Consider the following 26031-nt stretch of genomic DNA (forward strand, 5'->3'; position numbering starts at 1 on the left):
ACACCCACACCCAACCACACACACACAACCACAACTTTACACACAACCACACACACACAACCACACATACAACCACACACACACGACCACACACGACCACACAGACACCCAACCACACACACACCCACACATACAACCGCACACACAACCACACACACACAACCACGCACACACACACAACGCACACACACACAACCACGCACACACACACAACCACGCACACACACAACCACGCACACACATACAACCACACACACACATACAACCACACACACAACCACACACAACCACAACCACACACACAACCACAACCACACATACAACCACACACAACACCACACACAACCACACACACAACCACACACACACACACAACCACATCCACAACACGCAACCACACACACAACCACACCCACAACCACACCCACAACCCCCCCCCACAACTACACACACCCCCCCCCCACAATTACACACACAACCACACACACAACCACACACACACACACAACTCCACCCAACCACAACCACACACACACAACACCCCCTTTAGGACCTTATAAGTGTTTAGCCACACAACAGTTGATGTTGTTGCACCAAGGATATTGTGCTGCATAACTAAATACTTAGAAGGTCCCAAAAGCGAGACTGCTCTCACCTATCCGGGGACTAGTGCGACCACCTTAACGGCAGCATGCTCTATACTTTCCCTCGCCTTAGCCATATGGTCTGGTACTTACGGAGGTCCCCTATCCCCACTACAGACTCTGGGTTATGGATGTCCACATCCCTCCCCTCAGTCTAAAAGCATTGGAAACCACACATAAATGTTATAATTTTTGGATTAAGGGGTTGTAACCGACCCCCCGACCCCGACGGTTTTTTATATTTTTTGCATTCGTAGTCGAAATAGACAAAATGATGAAAGATGAGCCTGTTTGGTATCCAACCATAAACTTATTGGCGGCTTACACTGCTTATTTGGAAACATTCGGTTGGAGGATCTTATTAGTGTCCTTCATTTTGGATAAATTGGTAGGGCGCCTTGTCTTTGACAATGACTATTTGCCTTCAAAGTTTTGTGTTACCTAGGACCTTTTTCAGAGTAGGCCGCTAATGGCCGATTTTTGGGCCACATTTTTTACATCAAATTCACAAATTTCGAATTAACCACTGCAAAAATGAAATGATGCAGTGTGAGAACTCCTGATTTTGAGTTTTGTGATTTGCATAGTGTTAAAACATTAATAAAACCATAGGCATTTCCTTCTGCATTCCTTGGGCGTTTTGGCTGTTGCGTCAGCTCCTGGCCCTAGGTACATTTTCTAATAGTCATTTTCAATGAAATAGGTCTGAAATAGGTCTCGCATTGCCATTGTAAATGACAACACCTTTTATTTATGTGTTTTGCAAATCTGCAAGTGGTGCATAAACGCACTTTCTACTTATAGTCCCTGCTTATGAGAAGCAAGGTTGGCAGTACTGGACGTCACGGTGTTTAATTACGCCGATGACCTCCAACTCATCTTCAAGCTCTCCTCCTGCTCTGCTTCTGCCCTTAACGTTCAATCCACAATGCTCTTTATCAGGGACTGGATGAATTCTACTCATATTAAACTGAACCCCGACAAGACTGAGCTTGTACTCACGGGTGGCATCTCCATGCCCTGGTCCTCTGCATTCTGGCCCTCCTCCTCCTTGGGCCCCTCTCCCCCTCCCTCTACCTCCGTTAAAACTCTTGGGATAAGAGTCCGCTCTGATCTCTCTATGCACTCTCAGATTAGCGCTGTGGTATCATCCTGTTTCCTCAAGCTCCGCGTCATACGCAAGATTTCTCGCTTCTTCTCCACTGCAGCTCTGAAAATCATCCTACTAGCTATGATTGTATAGCGCCTGGACTATGGCAATGCGCTATATGCCGGGGCTCCAGCATACGAGCTGCGACATTTTTAATCGATTCAGAATCAAGCCGCTCATCTAATCTTTAAACTGCCCAAGCATCATCATGCCTCTCCTCTGCTAAAATCCTTACATTGGCTTCTCTATCGTAACGCTCTTTGTTTAAAACGGGATGCTTGATCTTCCAGGCCTTAGCAGGCAGCGGGCCAGCATTTCTAGCTTCTAAAATCACAGCTTATGTTCCTAATAGGGACCTGCGGTCCTCCTCCAAGCTCCTCTTGTGCGTCCCCCGATTTAGGAGGAAAAAACATGGCAGCATGAGGTTCTCTACCGTGGCCCCAGCCTTTTGGAATGCTCTTCCCTTTAGTATTAGGACAGATGCCTCCTATTCGATCTTTCGCAGGGCTCTCAAGACCCAGCTCTTTTCACGTGCTTTCTCTTAATAGGCGGGCCCCCCTTTCCTGCTTTTCCGGTATGTCCGTCCTCAGCGCCAAGAAACTGTTCGGTATACGAGCACTTTATAAATGTTTTAACTTCAACTTATTCAGTAAAAGAGGCATAGTTACTGCCAGCCTTGCTTATCGTAAGCAATGACTATAATTACAAAGTGCGTGTTTAAGCACCACTTGTAGGTTTTCACAACACATAAATAAAAGGCATTGTCATTTACACTGCCAATAGCTCAAACTCTCGCAAATGCGCGACCTATTGCATTGCAAATGCTTGGTTTTTTTAAAGAATCGTGCCCCGGGCCCAGTGAGACGGTATATTTGTTAGATGACAAGGATAGAGCTTAGAGTAGCGCACCATTGACACCTAGTGGCGAGCTTCGAGTTCTTGTGTATTTTTCACATACTTCCATTTGATCGCTTAGTTAGTTTTAGGTGCAGTAACATTTCTGAACTTTGTTTAAAAATCACATTGTTTTTTTTTTTACATCTAATTCGGTTAGGACCTCGATTTCCCTTTTTTTTCAGGAGTTTTCTTTTTCTTTATTCGGCCTCCCGTCATCTCATCAAGTTGCCGTCGATGTACCCTCCTTGGCTCCCCATGGCATGGTATTTCTCCTCTCTATTCAATCATTTCGTAGGTGTTAGAAGCCCTTTTCCACCGTCCCACCGAGCTAAATATTGACGATTGTTGTCTTTGGGTCATAGAAATAAAAATAAACCACAACACGTATTCTCTGCCTGTTAGAAATAGTTTGCCAGACTTACCCTGCTGCTTGACAACAGGGACAGCTTAAGGATTTGGGGGGCGGCTGTTCGGAACAGCTATGAATTTATAAAACAATTCCAGCTCTTTCATGCCCTCTTCGTACAAGTTACCGACAGTGCACAGGCACACTCGTGCACATTCTAAATGTATAATGTCAATTCCTATGCACACGCTTCCGTATAGAATGAAAGTTCAAAACACGTGTCCGGCAGTGTGTGGAGTTGACAGCGAACTCGCTACAGATCTCTCGTGGCTCACATTGGCCTTCATGTTAGTTTCTCCCTTCACACATATCGGCTGTAAATTCAATTACTAAAGGATACACGTCAGATGCTATAACTTTGAAGATTCAAATTAATTGGATTTGCTATATAGGAATGTTTAATGACCTGCCGAGACGGAATGATAACCGGTAATAAGGTGTTTAATTCCTTGTCTGAAATGTAACAGCCCCGAAGAAGTCGAGGGTTAATACCCTAACGACGAAACACGTGTTGGCTGGACTTTTTGTTGTTTTCTTGAATAAAGACAAAGAAAATACTTCAAGAGACATTACTTGCCTCCCTCTACTCACCTATTTTTGATGAACTTTCATTCTACACGGAAGCGTGTGTGCATAGGAATTGACATTATTCACTTCGGACCCTCGGGTCTCGCCTTTAAGGGTTTTAGGGGTTTTCCCCTCACCTGTTGTACCGCAAGAATTACATTTGTTTGTTTATACAACGTTATTTTGATAGCCGCCGTTATTCCTGTGTGGATTAACACGCATATTGCTACCACATTCTAAATGTGTTTATCTCTAAAATTCCGGGATAGTGACGTGTTTTCCAATACTGTAACTCAGCAGTAGCTCTCTAATATTACTGAAAATCGTGTATTTGACACCGTCCCATTTTTCGTATGTGAAGTCTTATTTTGATCTAAAAGGAACTTTTTTATGGATGTTGAATGAAACATAAACAATTTTTTTGCAAAATGCTTGTGATAGACTCTCCCACATTAAAAGTAAAGGGAAACGGTGCAATCTGTGTGAGTTATTACAGGTCACCAGGGCAAGACGCTGCAGAACAGGGCTGGCTCCTTATGTGGGCCCATGAAAGGCAGGGGGCCATGGATCAGTGCCCACTTTGCCCATTCCTTAAAATGTCTCTGCTTGACAGCATAAATCTTTTATTTTTTTGCTGTTTTATATAAGGAAGCTCGTCCGAAGATATTGGAGCCTTAGAAGTACTGTGATAGGTACCATGGAGTTAATATTACAACTCTTTGCTATTCTCAACCAGGTAGTTTTACACCTTGATCTTAAGCTCCTGTTGTTATCAATTGCTTTAATTGTAAAAATAAATAAATATGAACCATTGAAACCTTTGTACAGCCCGTACTAAATGTTTGTTTTCTTTTTCTGTCTGGAATATCTGACTTCGTCTGAAGAGAATGGTATTGGATAAGATCAAGCGAGGGTCTGGGCTTTGTTTACGTCAAAGTCACATTGAAGGAGACCCGAGAGTGGTTGGATTCAGAGTGTAGTGGTGACTGGGTTCTGCGACTTGGGGGCGAAGTCAGACACTCAGATAAAAAGAAATGATATTTCGCAACTATTTTGTTGTCCTTTTGTCTGCAGGTAACCACATGTAAGATTTAATGCACACACCTTAAGCAATTAATACATGCACTTTGAATTAATTTTTGGGAGATGCTTTTATCTGGTTGGTGAGCTCAGTTAGTGCGATCAAGTAAATTCAGATTTCCGTGGGTGTAAACTGATGGACAACGATTTAAGTCCTGATTGGTGAACTGGCGAATCTTGACATGCATATTTGTAGAGTTGTGAGTCTGCTTAACCAAAGTAATATGCAGTTCCTGAGTAGAGGGAATGGGAGCGCCAAGTAGGAGCAGGAACGCGGGTAAGGTAGGGGAGAGCTCCAAAAGGAGCGAGGGCCCTCACACACCCTGAGGGGTGTCCTGCTTCATCATAGGGCAGCTCCGCGTTGGGTCGGCGCTGCAATGCCCGACGGGCCCCGCAGGGGGGGCTCTTTGCCGGAGATCTTTTATGTTGGTAAACCGGTAGACCCTGTGTGATGAGGCAGGTGGGGCAGTGGAATGGTGAGTAGAGTGGTGTGTTAAAAATAGCTACGAATGTCCTAAAAGTACTTTAATGGCTGGGCACTAATGCTATGGCTAAAAAGGGACTTAATGAGTCAAGGGAGGCAAGGAAAATTACACCTGCTGCAGCTCTGTATGTGTGATGTGGAGGGACAGTGGTTGGAAGGTCTTGTTAAAAGGTCTACATGTTTCACGCCTATATTCTCCTAACGGATGAGTGGTGTTTCTTCAGGACTGGGGTGAACGGGTACCTAATCTACGCTATGATAGAGGGAATAGTCAACATGTTTTCCTAATGTATACCGTCCCTATGGTATGGTTTCCAAGAGAATCCAGAAATGGGGCCTATATGCCGGGGTGGGAGTAAACGTCCTTCTCGTGAACCTCTAAGTTCTGGAAAAGGGCTTCAGCCTGTGCATCCAAACCAACCGCAGCAGTGACGGAAGGCAGTAGCCTCCAATTAGGAGCTCCACGGAGTGGGACCTACCCACGTCCGGATGCCAGGGGTGATAACAGGAAGCACTCTGAATATATGTCACTAATAAAAAAAAAATATTACGCACAGTATAAGATTTGCTGCTTACAGTATAAGACGGACTGCTACAAAATATGCTGAACTATTCAGTGTTTAAGTACTTATAGTGCTTCCAACAGTTCTATTTGTAGTAATACGCGTTCAGACTATAACTAGTGCCAACCTTTCTGACATGTTTCCATGTAAAAAATGCATCACAAAACTGGTAACGAAACTTGGAGTACCTCTCAAAAATAATTACTCTGTCACCATGAAATTTCAAATGACCCCATCAATTAAAGCCTACACTGGCTCCCAAACAGCCTTTAGATTTGCTGATTCACCAGTTGAACACATTAACATTTCTTCCAGGTAGCAGACACCTTGGTGTGAAGGCTTGTTACTTCTTTACCTGGCTTTTCCTCCTTTCCCTTCACCGAAGAAGAGACCACTCCCCCTTACAGCCTGGGATCCTCAAGGTCGACATTGTATGTGTGTGTGTTTTTTATTTAAAATATAAAATTATGGGAATTGTGCTGGTTAAAGTGAAAAAGCTTGAGAATGTTTTTTCCAGTAGAGTCTGCTCACTTCATTGTCTGGATTTGTGGCTCTTGGGCCTGACACGTGCCAGTACCATACCTATCAGCCAGCTGGCTCTTAAATGAGGCGATGCCAGATGTTTGAGAGGATGATCCCGTTGCAGTGAATGGAGAACTGATGTTTTTGGGGTGTGATGCAGGTTTTGTTTTGTAGATTATGTATGTTATAGAATACGGGTGGCACACACGAAATACGGGTGAGTTGACCGGTGTGTCACGTTCCCAATTTAGGAGGCTCCCAATTTAGGAGGTGGTTTCTGATTTATCACGCCAAGAACTGTCTTTATGTTAACCGTGACTTAAAAAATCCTCTCCTTCAATGGAAGTCAATGCAGAAATGAAATTTCCCTGATTCTTTGTTTCTAAATTTCCTTCTTACCTCTTCTCGAATCCTGGCATTCATGCTGCTCCATGATCCTGAGTCGTGGGGGGCAGACAGACTGATAGGAGTAGGCCTGCTGACTGTTGTTTATTGTCTCCTCGTCTGCTTCCTGTCTCTCACAGTGAGAAGAGCACCCTGGAGCGAACCCTACAGGGGCTGCAGCAACAGGTAGAGATCATCCAGCAGGAGAATGAAAAACTGCTGCTGGCCAACAGCGACCTGCAGCGCCAACGCGAGAACCTTGAGGACGAGAAGGATGATATCAGCAAAGACAAAGAGCGTGCCCAGAAAGAGATCGAGCGAGGGTGAGTGACTGAGTATACATGTATACAGTATGAGTATGACAGTATGACAAGGGTATGACAAGGGTATACATGTAGACAGTATGAGTTGAGAGAGTTGTCTATTATAATGAAGCTAGTCCGAGACCAGGGATACCTCAGAAGAACACAATGTGCTCTCAAACTATATGCAAGGGCAAGTGGTTGGCTAGATCTGTCCTTTCCCCTCCCTTTTGAGTCACAATCTAAGCATGTCTATAGGGTATGGTACCTTGGCAGAAGACTGACTGAGTCCATTCTACAGAAGTGCCATTGGCTGCTTAAGAGCACAATATAGTTATCTCAACTTGTCTTCTGTCTAGTGGGTGAAGGCCATGTTTTTTCGTTGTGTTCTAATACTTGCAGTACTTAATTTACAAAAGGAAAAGAGAAACTACCAGAATGCAGAGAAAACATCAGAACTACCTGCCTTACTCACTTCTAACATGACAATGCTAAATCTCATTCTCTAACATGACAATGCAAATTCAGAATGCCTGCTGTTGCAGCAAATGTGCATCTCTGATGTCTTCAAATTATGGCATTTCTTGGTAGCAGATGACAAACTTATCTAGGAAAATGTAGGGTACATGTGATGAATGCGTGGCCTAGGCAGACCACCTCATCTGGATACAGGCAGCACTGAAAAGGAAAAATGTTTATTCCAGCTTTCGAAAGATGGTAATTGTGGAGAGCTAGAAAGGCTTGGACTCACGAGGGAGTGTCCTAGCTAATAAGAATGGACTGTATTAAGAGTATAAGCTGTGTGTCAATCCATATGAATTCATTCTACAAATTCTGCACCCAGTAAAAATTGTCAATACTGAAAAAAGATAGAAAAGATGTCCTAGCTTAATTTATAGGTTACAAACAGAATGCATTTCAAGATAGCCCAGGGGCTTCAAGTACATGCTGCAGAGATGCATGTATAACCAGCAAGTCTAATGGTGTAATACTCACAAGATAGCTAAGTTGGTTTATACACATGCTGGAGATACCAGTGTGTAAGCTCTGTTTAGTGTATATCACCATAAAATAGCTTAGAAGTTAAAGTGCATTCTGTACAGAATTGTGTGCAAAATGTAGTGACAGTTTTGCATTCTATATAACTTAGTGTAGTGGTTTAATACCTTTGTTGCAGCGATCCTTTGTCACAAATTACAAAAATTATCAAGTAGCTTAGTATGTTATGCAACAGTTGAAAGCAGCTGCATTAAACCTTTAAGGCATATGTCTGAATTGTTACACATGTTTACAACATTTTTCATTATTTTAAGATTTAATCTGTTGGGTACTAAGAAATCGTATTAAAATACAAAACATTTAATAAAGATTGAGAAATTTAAAACACTTTTAAGATTGCTGTTTATCTCTTGCAAGAAGTGACACACTTAGGGGTCGATTACGATGTCGTTCGGAAAGGCTCCAAATGACATTCGGTTTGTCCAAATCCAATTCGGAACCTGCCTTTCTGACCGACTCCGACACTTTTCCGAATGACTGATTACCATGGCTGGAAACCGTTGGGACTTTGCGACTCGGTTGAGAGAGGCATTTGGAGTAACCGAGTTGGTCGGAGCCGAATCGTAGAGGTCTGTGAATCGCATTTTCAGCCGAGCGATTAGGATGTCTGATTCGGACAGCTTTCTGAATCGCTTGTTCCGACATGGATCAGCTGTCAGAATCTGACTTTGGGGGCCTGTAGCAGACCACCTTCAACCGGGGGTAGCCAAATCGGGCCTGTGGGGGTACCCATGGGTCCCCCTTTCCATGCATGCATAGTGTGGCAGGCACCATGGGGTGCTGGCCATAGGGTGCACGATTTTTCCCAACCACCCCTTTCTTCAATGGAAGCCTGTGTAGTCGGTCGGAACACAGGCTCCCATTAAAGTCAATGGGAATCCCACCGAACGGTGTTCGGACACATCGTAATCAGTCGGTCAGACTCCTCAAACCAGAGTCGGCCGGAAAGCATTCCGAAACCGATTTGGTTGTACTGCTTTCCGTACGACATCCTAATCAGCCCATTAGTGTATCTTTGCCTTGGTGTGAAGCTGTTGGTCTAGTGACATGCTGCATGTGTACAGTGGACTTACATTGACCTCGAACTACTGCTTCTAGTTAGGGTTCATTTAAAATAGAAGGGATACTGATTCTTTGAAGTGAGCTGTTGGAAGTCATACAGAAAGCTGGGAAGGGTAAAGAGTTTCACATGAGCTCTGCTCTGCCTGCTGCTGATCCAGTGCAGATACTGAGGGCCTGATTCACAAACTTCATTTTGTAGAATGTAAAGTAGCACTACAGTAGTACTACTTTCTTATTACAAAATGCAGTTCACAAACATATGAGTGTAAATCTCACCATCTCAATTCTTTTCTACATGGAGCTCCTCACACATGTAAGTTTAGTACTTAGTAGTAAAAGGTGAAAGGACGGGGGTATGTGTTAAAAAAATGGGCATACTTGCACACACCCACAATAGAGTAAGCGAATTGCTACGCACTAACTGCGCTTCTAATGTTTTTACTGCCAAAAGGGCCGAAAAGAGTATCAAATGTAGTCCAGCTCAGAGATGTAGTCAACCTAGCACCACGTATGGCGAACCAGTGGTGCTGCAGCATCCACCAACAGAAAATAATCAATGTAGGGACTTAAAATAAAACCACAAAGGAAATAATGTTTGTTGGACTTGGCCTTTCCCCCCAAATTTTTTCGCTTTTTGCCCCCCTAATTTGAATGTCCCCCCCATGGTATTAAATATGTATGGACCATGTGTGATAGGAGTTGCCCTGTTGTAAAGTTGAATGTTAGTAAATGGTGTACAGAAAATATCCCCCATTTTAAAAATGTACCTGACTAAAATGTACTGTGTTTAAAATGGATGCCATGGCCATGGGTTTTGCCACTGGACTGCCATAGGTCAGCGGTCTAGATAATATTACCCAGCTACCCCTAGCTTTTGGAGGAAAAGCCTGGCACCCAGGGTGCTCACCCCCTCCCCTTGAGCCAGTTTAGGCCAGCTTTGCCAACATTCTAGAGGGTTCTGGCACTGCCTGGGAGAAGGGTATAAGTAAGGGGGAAGTGCCACCAGAGAGTCAGTCAGCGCTGGGACAAGGAAGAGAGGGGACCTGCTGTGAGGTGCTACCGCCACATGGGCCTGTGAGCTGGGCCCTGCACCCCTATAAACCCCCCCCCCTCTGCTGTCCCCATGGGCCCCTGACAAGGGAGGACCCTACCTAGGTCCCTGACGCTGTGGGACCTTGAACTACGCCAGCGCTGAGGGAAAGAGGTGCCCAGAAGAGGAGGAATGCTGTGGGCTTGAACCCCCCAGGAGGTGAGGAGTGTGCCCCTGGGGCTGGCTGTGGAACTGTTCGTCCCCCCCTCCGTGAGGTGCGCCTGTCAGACGCTGTTTGGGGAGGTTGGTGCCCCCAGGAAGCTGTGGCCCCTGTGGAAGTGCTGCTGCTGCATTGCCCTTAAGCGCTGGACTGGGAGGAGCTGCGTGTCCCTAGAAGCCCTGGACTGCCTACCCAGCGCTGTGGGAAGAAATGCGCTTTGTTCTGAGGGCCTGCTGTGCTCCCCCTAGGAAGCGCTATAATTTGGAAGCGCCAATCTGCCCCAGAACTGCTGTGTGGGCGCAAGGAGCAGTGCGCTGTGAATAGCTCCGTGGTTTGAGGAGTAGTGCGCTGTGGAAAACGCTGTTTTCTGAGGAGACTGTGGCAGCCTGTGAATAGCGCTGTCTGTGAGGCGCGCTTTTGCCGCGATATAAAGAATTAATTAAAAGGGAGCCTACCCCTTATTGCCGCCGTAAATCACCGCCGCGGCCCGGCGCTGTTGTGGGGATCCCCCCACTGCTGTGGGCATCGTTGCTGCGGCCCTCGGTACCAGGAGAGGACCGCCGAAGTGAGGAAGTGGCCGCGCTAGGCCCAGAGGCCGTGGTACTCGCGCCACGTGACGGGGGCGTCCGGCCGCGTCATCGGCCCGCCCCCGTCAACGCCGCGCAGGGATTGGTCGCCGGCCCGGGAAGACAGGAAGAAGCGGAGTAAAAGCCCCAGGTCCCCGTGAGGGAGGGAGGACCCGGGTGAAGCCTCGGTGCAGGGCCCCCGTGGTCAGGAGGGAGCCCTGTGAAGAACGACCGGAGCGGGAGTCCACCCCGCCGGTCTGCGGCCCGGATTGAGGAGGCCGCGAGGAGCGACACAAAGCCCTGGGTCCCCGTGTGGGAGGGAGGACCCAGGCGAAGCACCGTTGCGGGGCCCCCGTGCCAAGGAGGGAGCCCCGAGATAAGCGACCAGAGCGGGAGGCCACCCCGCCGGTCTGTGCCCCACGCGAGGGGCCGGTAAGGTAGGCGGGGCCGGGGTACACTGCCGGTGCCAGCCCCGCCTCCCGACCTGTGGGGACCAGAGAAGAAAGCCCCGTTGGGGCCGCACAGATATGCAGTGACCCCCCCCTCCCCCGAGAGGAGAGGGGAGGCCCGAGTGATGCCACAAGGAGGGAGGGGCCTCGAGGCACATTGCCGGTGCCTGCCCCCTCCTCTGGAAAGGAGCCCTGCGTCCCAGTGAACGAGGAGCCCAGACCCAGCAGCCTAAAAGCAGCCGGTGAGTGGGGCTTTGTGTAGTGGAGTTGGAGGGTGTGTCGGGGCATAACTCGGTGCCCGCCCCTGGAACAACCCTGAATTTACAGGTGCCCCATCTGGCAGCGGGCACCTGCACCTGAAGAGGTCCGGAGTCGGGGTACAGGGTCGGTGCCCGCCCCCTTCTCTGGGGAGACTGTTGTTGGGCCTTGTTGACCCTTACTCACCAGAGGGAGAGTCCTGGAACTGGGCAAGGACCTCAGTTAGGCCCCGGGACCGATACAGGGAATTGCTGAGGCTGATGGGGAACTGTTGAACCTACAGGGGAGTGGGTCACTGAAATCCCTTATGTTTGCCCACTAGGTTGTGTAGGCCAGGAGTCCCTCTTCTGAAGTGCCCGGCAATATAAAGAAGTTGTGCCTATTTAGATGCCCCCCCCCCCTGTGAATGCTAAAGAACGGCCTGATGCTTTTGTTGCAGGTGGTGGGCTAAGGAGGCATATGCCCAGGTGCTCCTATTGAGGCCTCTTGTGGATACCTAGGCCTCCCCACAGTATTGCCTCTTTTGTAGTTGTATAGAGGGGACTGTCACTGGAAATGTTGTGACCTGAGCCTACGGTCACTATTGATGTTACCGCAGCCAAGGTATACTGATGGTTACCCCTGAAAGTGGATTGTATGCCTTTGTGCCCTTTTATTGCAGGTGTAGCCCTATGCTGGCCTGATGAGTTATTTCAGGCCCCTGTTTATGCCCCAGGTTTATGAGCTGCTGTACTGATTTATTCCAGGTGTTCCTGTATATTGTATACTATGATAACCTGTTGTTATTCCCTTACAGGGGTGGGGATTGGCGTATAACGCATGTGATGTATGTGTGCTAATGTGGGATTTTGAAATTATAGCCACCCCCTAAGGAAGAGAGCCTGAGTTGGCCCCGCCAGATTGGCCCCAGGTCTACTGATAATTTAATCACAATCTGCTTTATTTCAGCTATGGACTATGGACTCAACCCTTTTGTCCCATGTAGATAACTCCCCCTGATGTACTTGGCTCTGGCGCCAGTTGGCGCCTTGTTGTGATTACCACTATTTTGTTCCTTTTTACCTTGCAGGTTGGAGATATCACTAAATGTATTCTTTTTCCAACCAAAGGTGGTGTTGTGACTCTTTTGTAGTGTGATTGGGGTGTCGTCTGTGGATACTGCGTGAATGCTTCACATGTCCTCGAAGTTTGGCCTGCCCGCTTGGTGCCATGCTACCCCCTTGGAGATTTGGGTAACCCCCATTTCTTACAATGTTTCATTATTTAAACGAATTAAAAATGTGAATTAATGTAATTTAAAATTAAAAAAATCTAAAATTAAAACGTATTTATTTTATTTGAAAAATATTGCAATACTCCCTTTAATTAAATAAATAACATTATTTGTATTAAAATATAATTACATTCAATTAATTCTGTACATCACTTTTAATCATTTCTAATACACAACAAAGAGGTATCATTTGTTTATGCTAGGTAGGGATATATTTTTAATTTAGGCTTCAGAGAAAGTTTTTATTTAATTAGCTATATTCTGAATAATCACATTTTACTTTAAAATTATGTTGATAGTGCTGACCCTTTTTGTTATTTTGATCTACAGTTAATATAAATATATTAAAATATTTTACATAAATATCTAACATAAAAATATGTGTACTATATTTTTCAAATGAAATAAACTTTTTTACTTTTCCCTATACGTTACTGTAAGGAGTTCCACCGTTGGGGAGGAGATCTCTCCGAGGAACATTTTAGGGGAAATTAAAACAAAAATGTTCAAAAATTTTTTATGGTAAATATTATTGTAAATTATTTCATATATTTATTTCAAATGTAAAACAAAACAAGCAAATTGCTACACTGCTATCAACCTAATTTTGAAATAAATATTGTATTATATAGATATATTAAATGAAAAGATTTTCTTTATAAGATTTATTAACAAAAACATTCCACCTAAAATAAAATGTTTCTATTTGTTTATGAGGTATTACAAATTTGAAAATGTATAGGATTACTTTAAATGTATTTATTTAGTACAGAGTGTTAAAGTTACATTTCTTTTTCAATTAAAAAGTTCTTTTATAATAAAGTGATGCTTCTTTTTTATTATATTTAAAAACTCAAAAACTTAAATTTAATATAACATAATTTCCTATGGGGTTCTATTTAAGTCCCTTTTCTCCATTATTTCCTATAACAAGGTCTTGAAGTTTCAAGATTGGTTATGTGTTGTGCTCGACTTGCTACTTCTCCTTTCTTTGGCAGTAGTAACTTTACACTGGTATATTTAGCATTTAAGTCCACACTTTTGGGTAACTTTACACTCTTAATAGGTAATAGCCAAAAGTAGTGAAGTTACTCAAACGTGTAAGAACAAAATATACATGTAGATTTACTCAAATGTAAGTTTACCTTTGTGAATACTCCCCTGAACGGGCATGTGCACAACTGCAGATTTACTCTTGTTGACCCACTGCAGCAGGGTGATGCACTGGGATAGGCCTGCAACCTGCATCCAGCTGAAGAATTGCTTCAGGAAGGAGAATGAAAGTGTTTCCCTTTTTAGGTCTCGCCTTTACCATTCCGCAGGAATGGGAAATGGGGGGAATTCAGGTCGGCTATTTTCTCTTCAAACTAAGGGCTTTCAGCAGCGGTTTTCTTTCAGTTCACGTGAATCACGTGAGCAAACATGCACGAGCATTCACGGCCAGGGCTTCTCCTCCCCTAGCAGCACTCCTCCCACACCAGCAACTCCCCCCTCCCACACCAGCACCTCCCCTCTCTCTCCAAACAAACACAGCCTTGCCGTAGCAGCACTCCTCCCACACCAGCAACTCCCCCCTCCCACACCAGCACCTCCCCTCTCTCTCCAAACAAACACAGCCTTGCCGTAGCAGCACTCCTCCCACACCAGCAACTCCCCCCTCCCACACCAGCACCTCCCCTCTCTCTCCAAACAAACACAGCCTTGCCGTAGCAGCACTCCTCCCACACCAGCAACTCCCCCCTCCCACACCAGCACCTCCCCTCTCTCTCCAAACAAACACAGCCTTGCCGTAGCAGCACTCCTCCCACACCAGCAACTCCCCCCTCCCACACCAGCACCTCCCCTCTCTCTCCAAACAAACACAGGCTTGCCGTAGCAGCACTCCTCCCACACCAGCAACTCCCCCCTCCCACACCAGCACCTCCCCTCTCTTTCCAAACAAACACAGCCTTGCCGTAGCAGCACTCCTCCCACACCAGCAACTCCCCCCTCCCACACCAGCACCTCCCCTCTCAAACAGGCTTGCCGTAGCAGCACTCCTCCCACACCAGCACCTCCCAGTAAGCCTCCCTCCCACAGCTTCCCCCAGCTCCCTTCTCCTCCCCCCTAAATGCTTTTTTTTCACGGTCGCCAGGCCGTGAGCTGATTCAAAGCGATCCGCTCCGCCCCCTGCTGCACACAGCGATGGCCTCACTTCTCCCCCCTAATTGCTTACCAGCCATGTCACACACCACCATTTGCTGTGCCTCGCATCGGAGCATCAGACCTTCTCTTTCCCATCATTAACAGGCTTCCCCGCCCCTAAAAGCTTCCTTCAGCGATGGTCTTGTTAGTTTGTTTACTTCTGTGGTGAATCATCAGGAGGTGCTTGTTTTTAAAGTGACTACAAATGTATATTACATTTTGCGCCAAAGCTGTGTTCCTGTCCCTTTTACTGATACGTTTAGCGTTTTTACACACATTGATACAGTTGCTGCTGCAGTATCACAAAGATGCAGACAACGTTTTTTCCTTCTGGAAAGGAGATTGGGCTGGGAGAGGAGCGACTTTGTTTCAGGTCACCATGCAAGACAACAACAAAACTTAATACTTGCAAAAAGCCAATGCAAATGTTCTTTGGTTTATCGTTTTGCCGTAGGCGTCATTGAGGATACATAAAGCACAGGCATTTTAGCTAAATTGTAAACAAACTTGTTGAGGAAAGGTTTCGATGAGAAATTAAAGGCAAGCTGATCAGGAGGAGACAAAGAGAGGGTCGCCAAAAGAGGAATGTGGGGGCTGTAAACCGGACCCAAGAAACCGATCCACAGACTGGAGAGGCAGCAGGCGTCAGCAGGGGACAAGCTGGTGAAACTCACAAAGGAAATGAAGTCGCAAGGTTGGTCTTCGTTTCCCCTCCGCAGATCAAGTTACACCCCTGCCCTGCTGGGTATCAGCGGGGGGAGGGGGGCCTAGTCAAAGTGCACGGAGTCCCTGCAGTCTTCAGAACAGAATATTGCAACGTGTACATGTCGAGTATTTAGTGTTCAGCTTACCAGAGTGCTGAAGAATCAGGATATATCATCTCATCCCATCCCAATGTTTGACAAGAGAGTCACAGGGAGCCCCAACTGTTTAGAGTTAGGTGCATGAAAGGCCCCATTCTAAACTATAGTTACTTGCTTCTAGAACGGTCACGAAAATTAGGAATCCTAATAGTAAAACAGCATTTATAGCCATTAACAAAGATTTCCAATTTTGAAGCACTTAAGGAAAGGAGCTAATATAATCACATCTCAGTCAAGCTGAACTGCTTTTGCATGTTCCATGAGGTACTGTGTAATGTCTTCTGAATGAAGGCAAGCACTGTGCATCACCCCCCTTCTTTACTCTAGTACTGTACCCCGTTTAACTAGATACCATAGCGCTGTGACCTGTTCATCACTTCTTCCAAAAACAGTCACCTTCACCGCTGGCAGTGACACCCCTGTCTTTGCTTCTAGAATCTTCTGCCCATCACCTTGTTTACACAGTATTGTCCCTTATTCACCTTTACTCCCAGTGGACCTTGCCTCACCACCTGTGCTTATACAGTGATATGGATAATCACGATTGTACCATCTTTGCCACCAACGTTGTCTGCCATTTTCACTTTTGCTCCAATAGCTTCACCTTCTCTCCCAGACTACTGTACCTCCTCATCTTTGCTAGCAAAGGGATGGGCTCACACATTACCCTCTTCAGTGCCTGTTTCACCTTCCTAGCAGAGTACTGGATTCTCTTCAATGTTTGCTACTGCAGTACTATACCCCCTCTCCGTTCCAACTAGTGCTGTGCCCGCTCCACCTTACCCACCACAGCACCTTCACGTTTCCTGACAGTTTTATTTTATTTTGCCTAGCAGGAATAGTTACTGTGCGTCACCCAGAGCACTGTGCAATGCAGTTTTGCTACTGGAGTACCATGCCCCTTTCATTATTTGACAGTTGAGCCCCTTCTTCACCACCCAAATGCCTGCTTCCATTGACCATTACCCTGTACATTTATGGGTTGGGTAAATCCGTGTCCTTTCAGTACTTGCAAAATCATTCAGTATGTGACGCAATGTATTTTGGCTTTCGCAGTCACATTTACAAAATTCAGATACATTCAACCCAATTCCAAACATTGTTGCTGTATGTGAGACTCACTCTTGGAGTACTCCTAGCTTACACCTGACTTCCAAGCCAGAAGTACGGCAAGAGTAAGTCAGAGCAACTTCTTTGTGCAATGGATCCATCGTCTTTGCTGCTGTTGATTGTACGATTCATCCATTGGCAAAATCAAGCACTGGATGTCATGCCATTTCCTCTAAGGTCACACCAACAATATCAGAGCATCCACTAACACGCAACGCCACTCACACACACGCAAGCCCACTATCACCCACGCAACGCCACTCACCCACGCAACGCCACTCACCCACGCAACAACACTCACCCACGCAACAACACTCACCCACGCAACAACACTCACCCACGCAACAACACTCACCCACGCAACGCCACTCACTCAAAGCACCGCCACTCACACACGCAACGCCACTCACACACGCAACGCCACTCACACACGCAATGCCACTCACACACAAGCCGAATATGTGCATGCAGCTTTCCAATATAGAAAACAAATTGGACTTCATTCGCAAAAAAATATATACTACAATTGGACTCCTTGGGTTCACTCACATGCAAACCTCAAGTGACTCCAACTATTAAATCTTCTTTAACACAAACAAAGATACTTGGCCCAAAACCACCCAATAGGCATACTGCCAATAAAACCATGCTCAAACCAGGCCAGAAAGTTAGTCTCGTTTTGCCATCAAGGAACAATGAATTTACAATAAACATGGCCATTGAAAATGTATTCTTAAAAATGAGGATTGGAATTATATGGCCATTAAGTTATTAACTATTTTGCAGATGAAAAGAAACCGTAAGTCCGTAACTGACACACTAGTTACAATTCTTTAGATAAGTACTGAGCTCTGACATCGATGTACAACCTTCAGGCCATAAATGTAAACCCCGTCAGGACTGAATCCGACCTTCATCCTTCTGAGGTGGATACACGGAGTACCACTGAGTGATCAACAGACACACCTTTTACGAACAGCGCTATATATAACAGCAAAACTAACGAAGCAAGGGAGGGTTAAAACAAGAATATGCTTTATTAATAGGGAAATTCAAAAGTGGAGCTGCGACGTGATAAAATAAAATGGAAAGTAATGATTGACGTCATTGACAGCACATGTGAACATATCATCCACGAGCTGATCACGTAAATATCGTTCCGGCGTTTCTTCCGCCGATTACTTTCAAGATTCATCTGGCAATGCATAAGTCTTAAAAACACCTTTGTAAATCAAACCAATGCACATGAAAACATTTTCGGCCATATTGGAAAAAACATAGACTATTTGAAAAAAAAACGAGCCAAAACACTTCACAAACGATCACAGGCTGAATCAAAATAAACTGCAAGTACAAAAACATATTTACTGCAAACACCAAGTAACACTAGTTTAAACGTTGAAGGTTGTTGCATACCAATAGTGTCTAAATTCATCTCAGCCTTAAATATTAATCAAAAGCATTCACAACACAAAAGAATAATACTGCAAAAGAAAGACACTGTGATTACAATACAACAGTACAATCAAAATCGCACATTGTCAACAAAAAAATATTTCCCAAAAAATGTCTGAAGTACAGTACATAAAATAACTACATCGCAAGATATTTACTAAAAACAACATTTATACATAGCACATAAAAATTTTGAAGCGTTCAATAGCTAGACACGAAGTCAAATTCAGTCGGAATATGTCGTACGTACATCACAAAAAATTCAAACATTGCCATATATTCATTACAAACAACATTAATACATAGCAGATCAAAATTTGCAAACGTTCAATAGCTGTACACAAACAGCATACAAAAAGTCAAATTCAGTTGGAAAATGTCGGAACTACGTCCCATAAAATTAAGACATTTGCAATATATTCATTAAAATCAACGTTTATACATAGCACATCAACATTTTTAAACGTTACATAACTATACACTAAGTACATACGCAAAACCAAATACAGTCTGAATACGCAAACGTCATAAACAATACAAAACATTAATAATATTAAAATTCAAACTTACCTGTCAAACGACGCAGCAACAACACAAGAAGCACAACGCGCCTTTCACACGTGACTGTTCTCGAAGATCTGGGAATTTCCCCGTTGACGCACGTCAAACGCAACGCTACGTCACAAAACGTAGCGCTGCGATTGGCTAGAAATTACGTCACACTAAACATTACATCAAAATAAAAAAAAGACTAGAACGCTAATCTCCCTTACGTAACAAACGTAAAGGGAATACATAGCGTATGACATTTTTACATCATAAAAATAAAACACACTTTAAAAACATTCACTAAACACTTATAATCCCAATACAAATACACGAATACACACACACATTACATTAAAAATATAAATTAACACATGCAAAACACTCACATATGCCAATTACACATGCAACCCCACTCACACATGCAACCCCACACACACACGCAACGCCACACACACGCAACACCACACACACACGCAACGCCACACACACACGCAACGCCACTCAACCACGCAACGCCACTCAACCACGCAACGCCACTCAACCACGCAACGCCACTCAACCACGCAACGCCACTCAACAACGCAACGCCACTCAACCACGCAACGCCACTCAACCACGCAACGCCACTCAACCACGCAACGCCACTCAACCACGCAACGCCACGCAACGACGCAACGCCACGCAACGCCACGTAACCACGCAACGCCACTCAACCACGCAGCGCCACTCAACCACGCAACGCCACTCAACCACGCAACGCCACCCAACCACGCAACGCCACGCAACGCCACTCAACCACGCAACGCCACTCAGCCACGCAACGCCACTCAGCCACGCAACGCCACTCAGCCACGCAACGCCACTCAACCACGCAACGCCACTCAACCACGCAACGCCACTCAACCACGCAACGCCACTCAACCACGCAACGCCACGCAACCACGCAACGCCACGCAACGCCACTCAACCACGCAACGCCACTCAACCACGCAACGCCACTCAACCACGCAACGCCACTCAACCACGCAACGCCACTCAACCACGCAATGCCACGCAACGCCACTCAACCACGCAATGCCACTCAACCACGCAACGCCACTCAACCACGCAACGCCACTCAGCCACGCAACGCCACTCAACCACGCAACGCCACTCAGCCACGCAACGCCACTCAGCCACGCAACGTCACTCAGCCACGCAACGCCACTCAGCCACGCAACGCCACTCAGCCACGCAACGCCACTCAGCCACGCAACGCCACTCACACACGCAACGCCACTCACACACGCAACGCCACTCACCCACGCAACGCCACTCAACCACGCAACGCAACGCCACTCAACCACGCAACGCCACTCAACCACGCAACGCCACTCAACCACGCAACGCCACTCAACCACGCAACGCCACTCAACCAGGCAACGCCACTCAACCAGGCAACGCCACTCACACAGGCAACGCCACTCACACAGGCAACGCCACTCACACAGGCAACGCCACTCACACACGCAACGCCACACACACAACGCCACTCACACACACAACGCCACTCACACACGAAAAACAACTCACGTTGCCAATAGGTCTCGCAGTACGAAAGTTGGAGCCATTACAATTGCAAATAACAATGCCTTTCATTTTGGTTATCATTTTAAATACATAAAGGGCTTTGTCATTTACAAAACCAATAGCTCCAACTTTCCTACTGCGAGACCTATTGGCAACGCCAGTGCTTGTTATTTCAGCTCTGATCATGTACTCTGGTGTGGAATATACTCTTAGGCTTGTTACCCTATTGCCTATTTCCAGGTGCCTTTCTGTGTAAGGTATTAACACACGTTTAAAATGTGTTATTTAATGATTCTAAAGGTAGTGCTTTTTATTTACTGCTGTACCATATCTTTATTCTCTTTTCTGTCATAGTTATCCTGAGTAGGAAAATTAGCCAATACAGTCCCTAGATAGTGCAGGACAAGGACATCACTCAACAGAGTACTCCAAGCTCATCTGCTCTTGCACTTTTCACAAACTCAGACTGTGCTGCAGGCCAAATCAACTTGAGACCACTGCCCTAGTATTAGATTGCCTGCCTTGTGTTTTTTTGTCGTGGGAAATTGACACACAACTTGTCTTGAAACTGTTCACTGCTGTTGGGAGAAAGAAACTGTGTCCAACAGGGAATTTTAGAAGGAACAAAATGTCCCTGCACATCTGCCCAGATTGTTCTGGTAGGTTTCTGAGGCTATGTCCTCATACCGGGTACTTTTTTACCATAGTGCTTATCATTTATTTGGCCTTTTGGCACTCCATTCTACGGTTGTTCTTTCTATCAAAGGGTCTCTATCATCCTGTTTGTATGTCCCGCCAATCGGCCTGATGTTGTTCAGAAGCTTGTCTCATGCTTGTAATGATACAAGATGCTGAATACTAAAATCGGATGAGTCCGGGGCTTCCTCTGTCATTCATTGGTCCAGGCATCGTTTCTAAATAGCATGGTTTCCTCACTCCTGGAGAAACTTGAAGATTTGAACTGTGGGTAGGTTGCAGGCTTGTGATTTAATTCTGTTTGGGGTCAGCCTACATCTCGCATGTCTTGAGTATTTTCATAATATGGTAACATCATATAAAAAATATATAATATACATGTCTTGGTCGATCTATAGAAAGGAACTCTGCGGCATCCACAGTCATTAGTAAGGTCAGAGGGTAGATCAGTGGAGGACTTTATGGCTCTATCGCCGAGTGCAGTGAGATGGCATGCTCAGTGTGGGCACTGTGATTTAGAGCAGTGAGGAGCTAGCTTTGTGTTATTTGTTTCTCTGTTCCTCCCTTACAGCCACAAGTTGCTGGAACAGCTGGAAGTGAAACACTCAAGCTTAAAGAAGGAGTTGACTTTGGTGAAGGAAGCTCTGAGCAAGGCCACCTTGGAGAAGGAAGTTTCTGAGCACGAAAAGGCTGACCTCGCAGAGGCTCTATCCAAGGTGAGCACTTAGTAATTCACTTTTTACGGCAGAGCCATGCATGGATTTTTGACCATCCCTTCGAATACCAGGGGACTGCTCTAGTCATGACTAAAGCAAGTAAGTCACATGACATATTTATTAGCTGTGCTCATACACACTGCCTCAACCGTTATCCACTACCTGTTGTCCGACATCTAACATTCCATTTCCAACATTCCATGACTGCATGTGATGCAGCTTGCGGACAGACAAGGGGAAGGGAGACAGGGGTTTAACACAGGCCCGCAGCTACTATGGTGCAGGAAGGGGCCAACCCTTGAGGGTCCCAAACCATTTACTCCAAGGCCAACAAATATCTGTGAGATATGGGAGATTAAGGGCCTCTTCACATTCAGCAGGTGGGTCCCATCATTTTACGTTATGTCACTGAAGGGAAGGGAGGAAACATGGCAAGTCTGCAAAATAAAATGTCATAACAGCATCAACTGCCCAGAAAAGGAAGTGGCTGTATCAGTCCTATGGGTGATATCACATCTTACCTTGTAGATCTGCTGTTGGTAATTAGATTATTACCAACCTTTTTAAGCCCACTGGGCGAGGGTGTATACATTTGAGCATCAGTGTGTTAATCAGTGTGTTGAATGATCCCTAGTGTTTGGGACAAATCTTTGCATTTGAGTTCAGCTGAGAAATTCTTCAGCATTTCCATGGAATACTTGCGTGTTTTGACTATAACGATGCAGTCGTCGCTACCACTGATTCTTTTACAGTCACTTTTCTGAAAAAATTATTGAATAACTTGGCTAAGGGGAGCGTACTAGTACTTCGAAGCTGCTGCAAAAACACCTGCCTCTAAGACTGCCCTTATGTGAAGCATGGATAAGTTATGATGACAAGACTGGCCGGTTTGGAGAGTTGTTTTTATATTTTTCATCTGATGTGGGGAGGTTACAGTAAAGAAACCCACAACTCATCTCTGTGGTTCAAAAATAGCGACTAACTTTGAGTTTTTGGTAACTGATCAGTATATTTTCCCTTTTCTCTAATGAAAGCTTCCCATAATAATTCTTGGAGATTTCTCCTTTTTGTTTCCCCTGTATTCCATTTCCTAGTTACAGCTGAGCTCTTTTATGAAAATGCTCATTATTATCCAAATAAGGAATAGCACCATCTTTTCTTACAGTGGTTTTGCTACATTAGTTGTCATGCACATTTTGTTAACTCATTAGTAAGCTTGTTAGATCCCATATTGCTATGTTTTAGATTGTTTTGTAGTCTCTTGAACATTTGAAATTGTTTCCTGGTTTATTTTGAAAGGTAATCCTAAATTTTAATTTCACTTTTGCTGTCTCCCAGTTCCATTGCTATAAATAAGCTTCTTCACCACTTCCTTTAATTTGTCTTGAATAACTGGGTCAATTGTAGTGTTCATTTCTAAGTCCCCTATGTGTTTGCCAACATCGCATGCCATCTTTCAACTATTTCTCTTTCTGTCACTGCTATGAAATGTCTGCGAATGTAAATATAATTAGTTTCTGAAAAGTGTTTTGACGAAAAATAGCACGCTTTCCAAAACAGCATCCACTATATTGTTTTTTGCTTCTGTAACCATCCTCGAACTTTCGAGTGTTTGCCTGTGGAAAAAATAGTGATTACTCCTACCACCCCCTTCCCTTAAAAAAATTACGACATTATTGCCTAATAGTAGAGTGTTCCAAAAAGTTTATCCAATGTTGCATACACAGTTCTCCCAAAGGTCCTAGCCCATGAGTTCTTTGTACACCACAACCATTTTATCCTCTGAGAGCAAAGATAAGCTGGAACCTTGCCACTTTACAGTATTTATTTGTGTAGTGTCTTAGTTGAATTCATTTTATACAAATTTTAAATCATTTGAGTTTTGCTATTGTTCTTTCTCTCTGCAACCAAATTGCAAACTGCTGCTTTGAGTGGGACAAGCAAGTACCATTTCCCAATGAGTGATAATAAATGTCCTTGTGCTTATATTAAAAATGTGCAGTCTGCATTAGCCACCAGGTCATTTCTCATTTATAATTCCTTTGTATTTTAAGTGATCTCCAGCGCTGCACCTGGGACAGTGGGTATTAAAACTTCCTTCTCTCTCTATTCTTAATCCACTTTTCCTCCCTAGGCAGAGACTGGTCGCGCGGAGTTGGAGCTGACTCTGAACAAGCTGAAGACTGAAGAAGCCTCACTCCGTGACTCACTGTCCAAGATGAGTGGAATGAATGAGAGTCTGGCCCAGGACAAAACAGAACTGAACCGCGTCATAATACAGGTGAGGAAGTGGGAATCATGTCAGTTAGTACATAGTGGGGGAAATGAGGTATTGTCTTGTGTAGGTGGAGAACAATGGCCAGGATTATCAGAAGATAAAGCAGACCTAAAGATGCAAAGGAGGAGCCAAGTAAAAAAACCATTTGAGACAAAGCATCAAGGTGGTACTTTTTGTTTGCAAGCTTCCTTATGCACCAATTGAGATAAAAAACAGTCCACAATGTTCTCAGCTTGATCCGTTTTGTTATTTTTCAGGTTGAGTCTAATGATGGCCAAAGCAGAGATGGAGGATGTTTTCTCATAACGTAGATATATTTGTTCACTCTCTCACATTTGTAAAAATCTGTGAGTGGTAGGTACAGAACCAAAGGTCATATGTATGAACGGAATTTTTAGTCGCAGACGCTGCGAATCGCAAAAAGGCAGCGTTTGCGACAAAAAATTCACAAAACAGGATGTATTAGGGAAATCGCATCGTAAAATTAAGGAACCGCAAAATTTGCGGTTCCGTAATTTTGCATAAGCATTTAAGGAATTGCAAATTGTGATTCCTTAAATGCTATGCAGCAAGCACTCCTTAAGAAATCGCAAATTACCACCAACTTCAAGTTGGTGGTAATTTGCGATTTCTTTCACAAATGCACTTTTTGGCATTTGTGAAGGTGCCATGTGGTGCACATACATGCCCTTAGGGCATGTATGTGCTCCATATGCGCACACATATTCATTTCAGGGGTGCAGCAGGGTGTCCTTATGACACCCTTGCACCCTTGAAATTATTCTCAATTTGCGATTCTCAAATTGCGAATCGCAAATTGAGAATGACTTCCCATTCATTCCTATGGGCCTCCTGACCCATAGGAATGAATGGGAAGGTATTCCTTAATTGCGATTTTGCAATTTGCTAATCGCAATTACGAATACTAAGAAATCGCATACATACATCCCTTTTGCAATTCTCATATAGCGATTCTCAAAAAATCGCTATTTGAGAATTGCAAAGAGGGATTTTCATACATATGCCCCCAAATGTTATTGGCAATTGTACAAGTAAATAGTAACATATAACAAAAATACCCGTGTGCAAATGACCAAATGCCACTTTTTTTAATGCAGGTCTTTGCTCAGTTGAAGACTTCTTATGGCTGGTCATGAAACCAGGAATGTAATGAAGAAGTGTATCTTTACGGAAAAAAAAAACCTTTAGCCAGGCAGCTTCTGGATATCACTTACATCATATTTTGTTGCATGTCTACAGTACACAGTGGCAGTCTCCATTGCGTAGTGATAGATTATAATTTCCATAAGATTAAGAAGAGTGTATTTTGTTTTACTAATAACTTTGGAGGCATTTGACGAATCTACATAAATTTTCCCCAAAAAGCTCTTCTATATCAGTTCCTTCCTCGAACGTTTTGCGCTAATCTGTCAAACGGAGGCCAAGAACAAGCATTTGCAATGCAATAGGTCTCGCATTAGGAAAGTTTGAGCTATTGGTCTTGTAAATGACAATTTTTTTATTTATGTTTTGGTTTTGAAAATAGCTAAATTAATAGCTTTGTCATTTACAATGCAAATAGTTATAACTTTCGCAAATGTGACACCTATAGCATTTTTAATGCAACATGGTTTGTATTTATGTGACTTAGATGTATTGATATTACAAATAACAATGGCTTTTCATTTTCTAAAG

General features: G+C 44.5%; 1 protein-coding gene across 3 annotated transcripts in view; it reads left to right on the forward strand.

Annotated features, from left to right (window-relative positions):
• The window catches only part of CROCC (ciliary rootlet coiled-coil, rootletin), a 463946-nt gene that overhangs the window by 184264 nt on the left and 253651 nt on the right, over positions 1-26031 (forward strand). For all 3 annotated transcript variants that reach the window (XM_086921919.1, XM_086921920.1, XM_086921921.1), the window contains 3 exons: positions 6838-7020; positions 21914-22058; positions 24193-24339. In XM_086921919.1, the coding sequence (XP_086778045.1) occupies positions 6838-7020; positions 21914-22058; positions 24193-24339 (475 nt within the window). The remainder of the gene's footprint in view (positions 1-6837; positions 7021-21913; positions 22059-24192; positions 24340-26031) is intronic.

The sequence above is a fragment of the Lissotriton vulgaris genome, chromosome 5, assembly GCF_964263255.1.
Source record: "Lissotriton vulgaris chromosome 5, aLisVul1.2, whole genome shotgun sequence".
NCBI lineage: Eukaryota > Metazoa > Chordata > Amphibia > Caudata > Salamandridae > Lissotriton > Lissotriton vulgaris.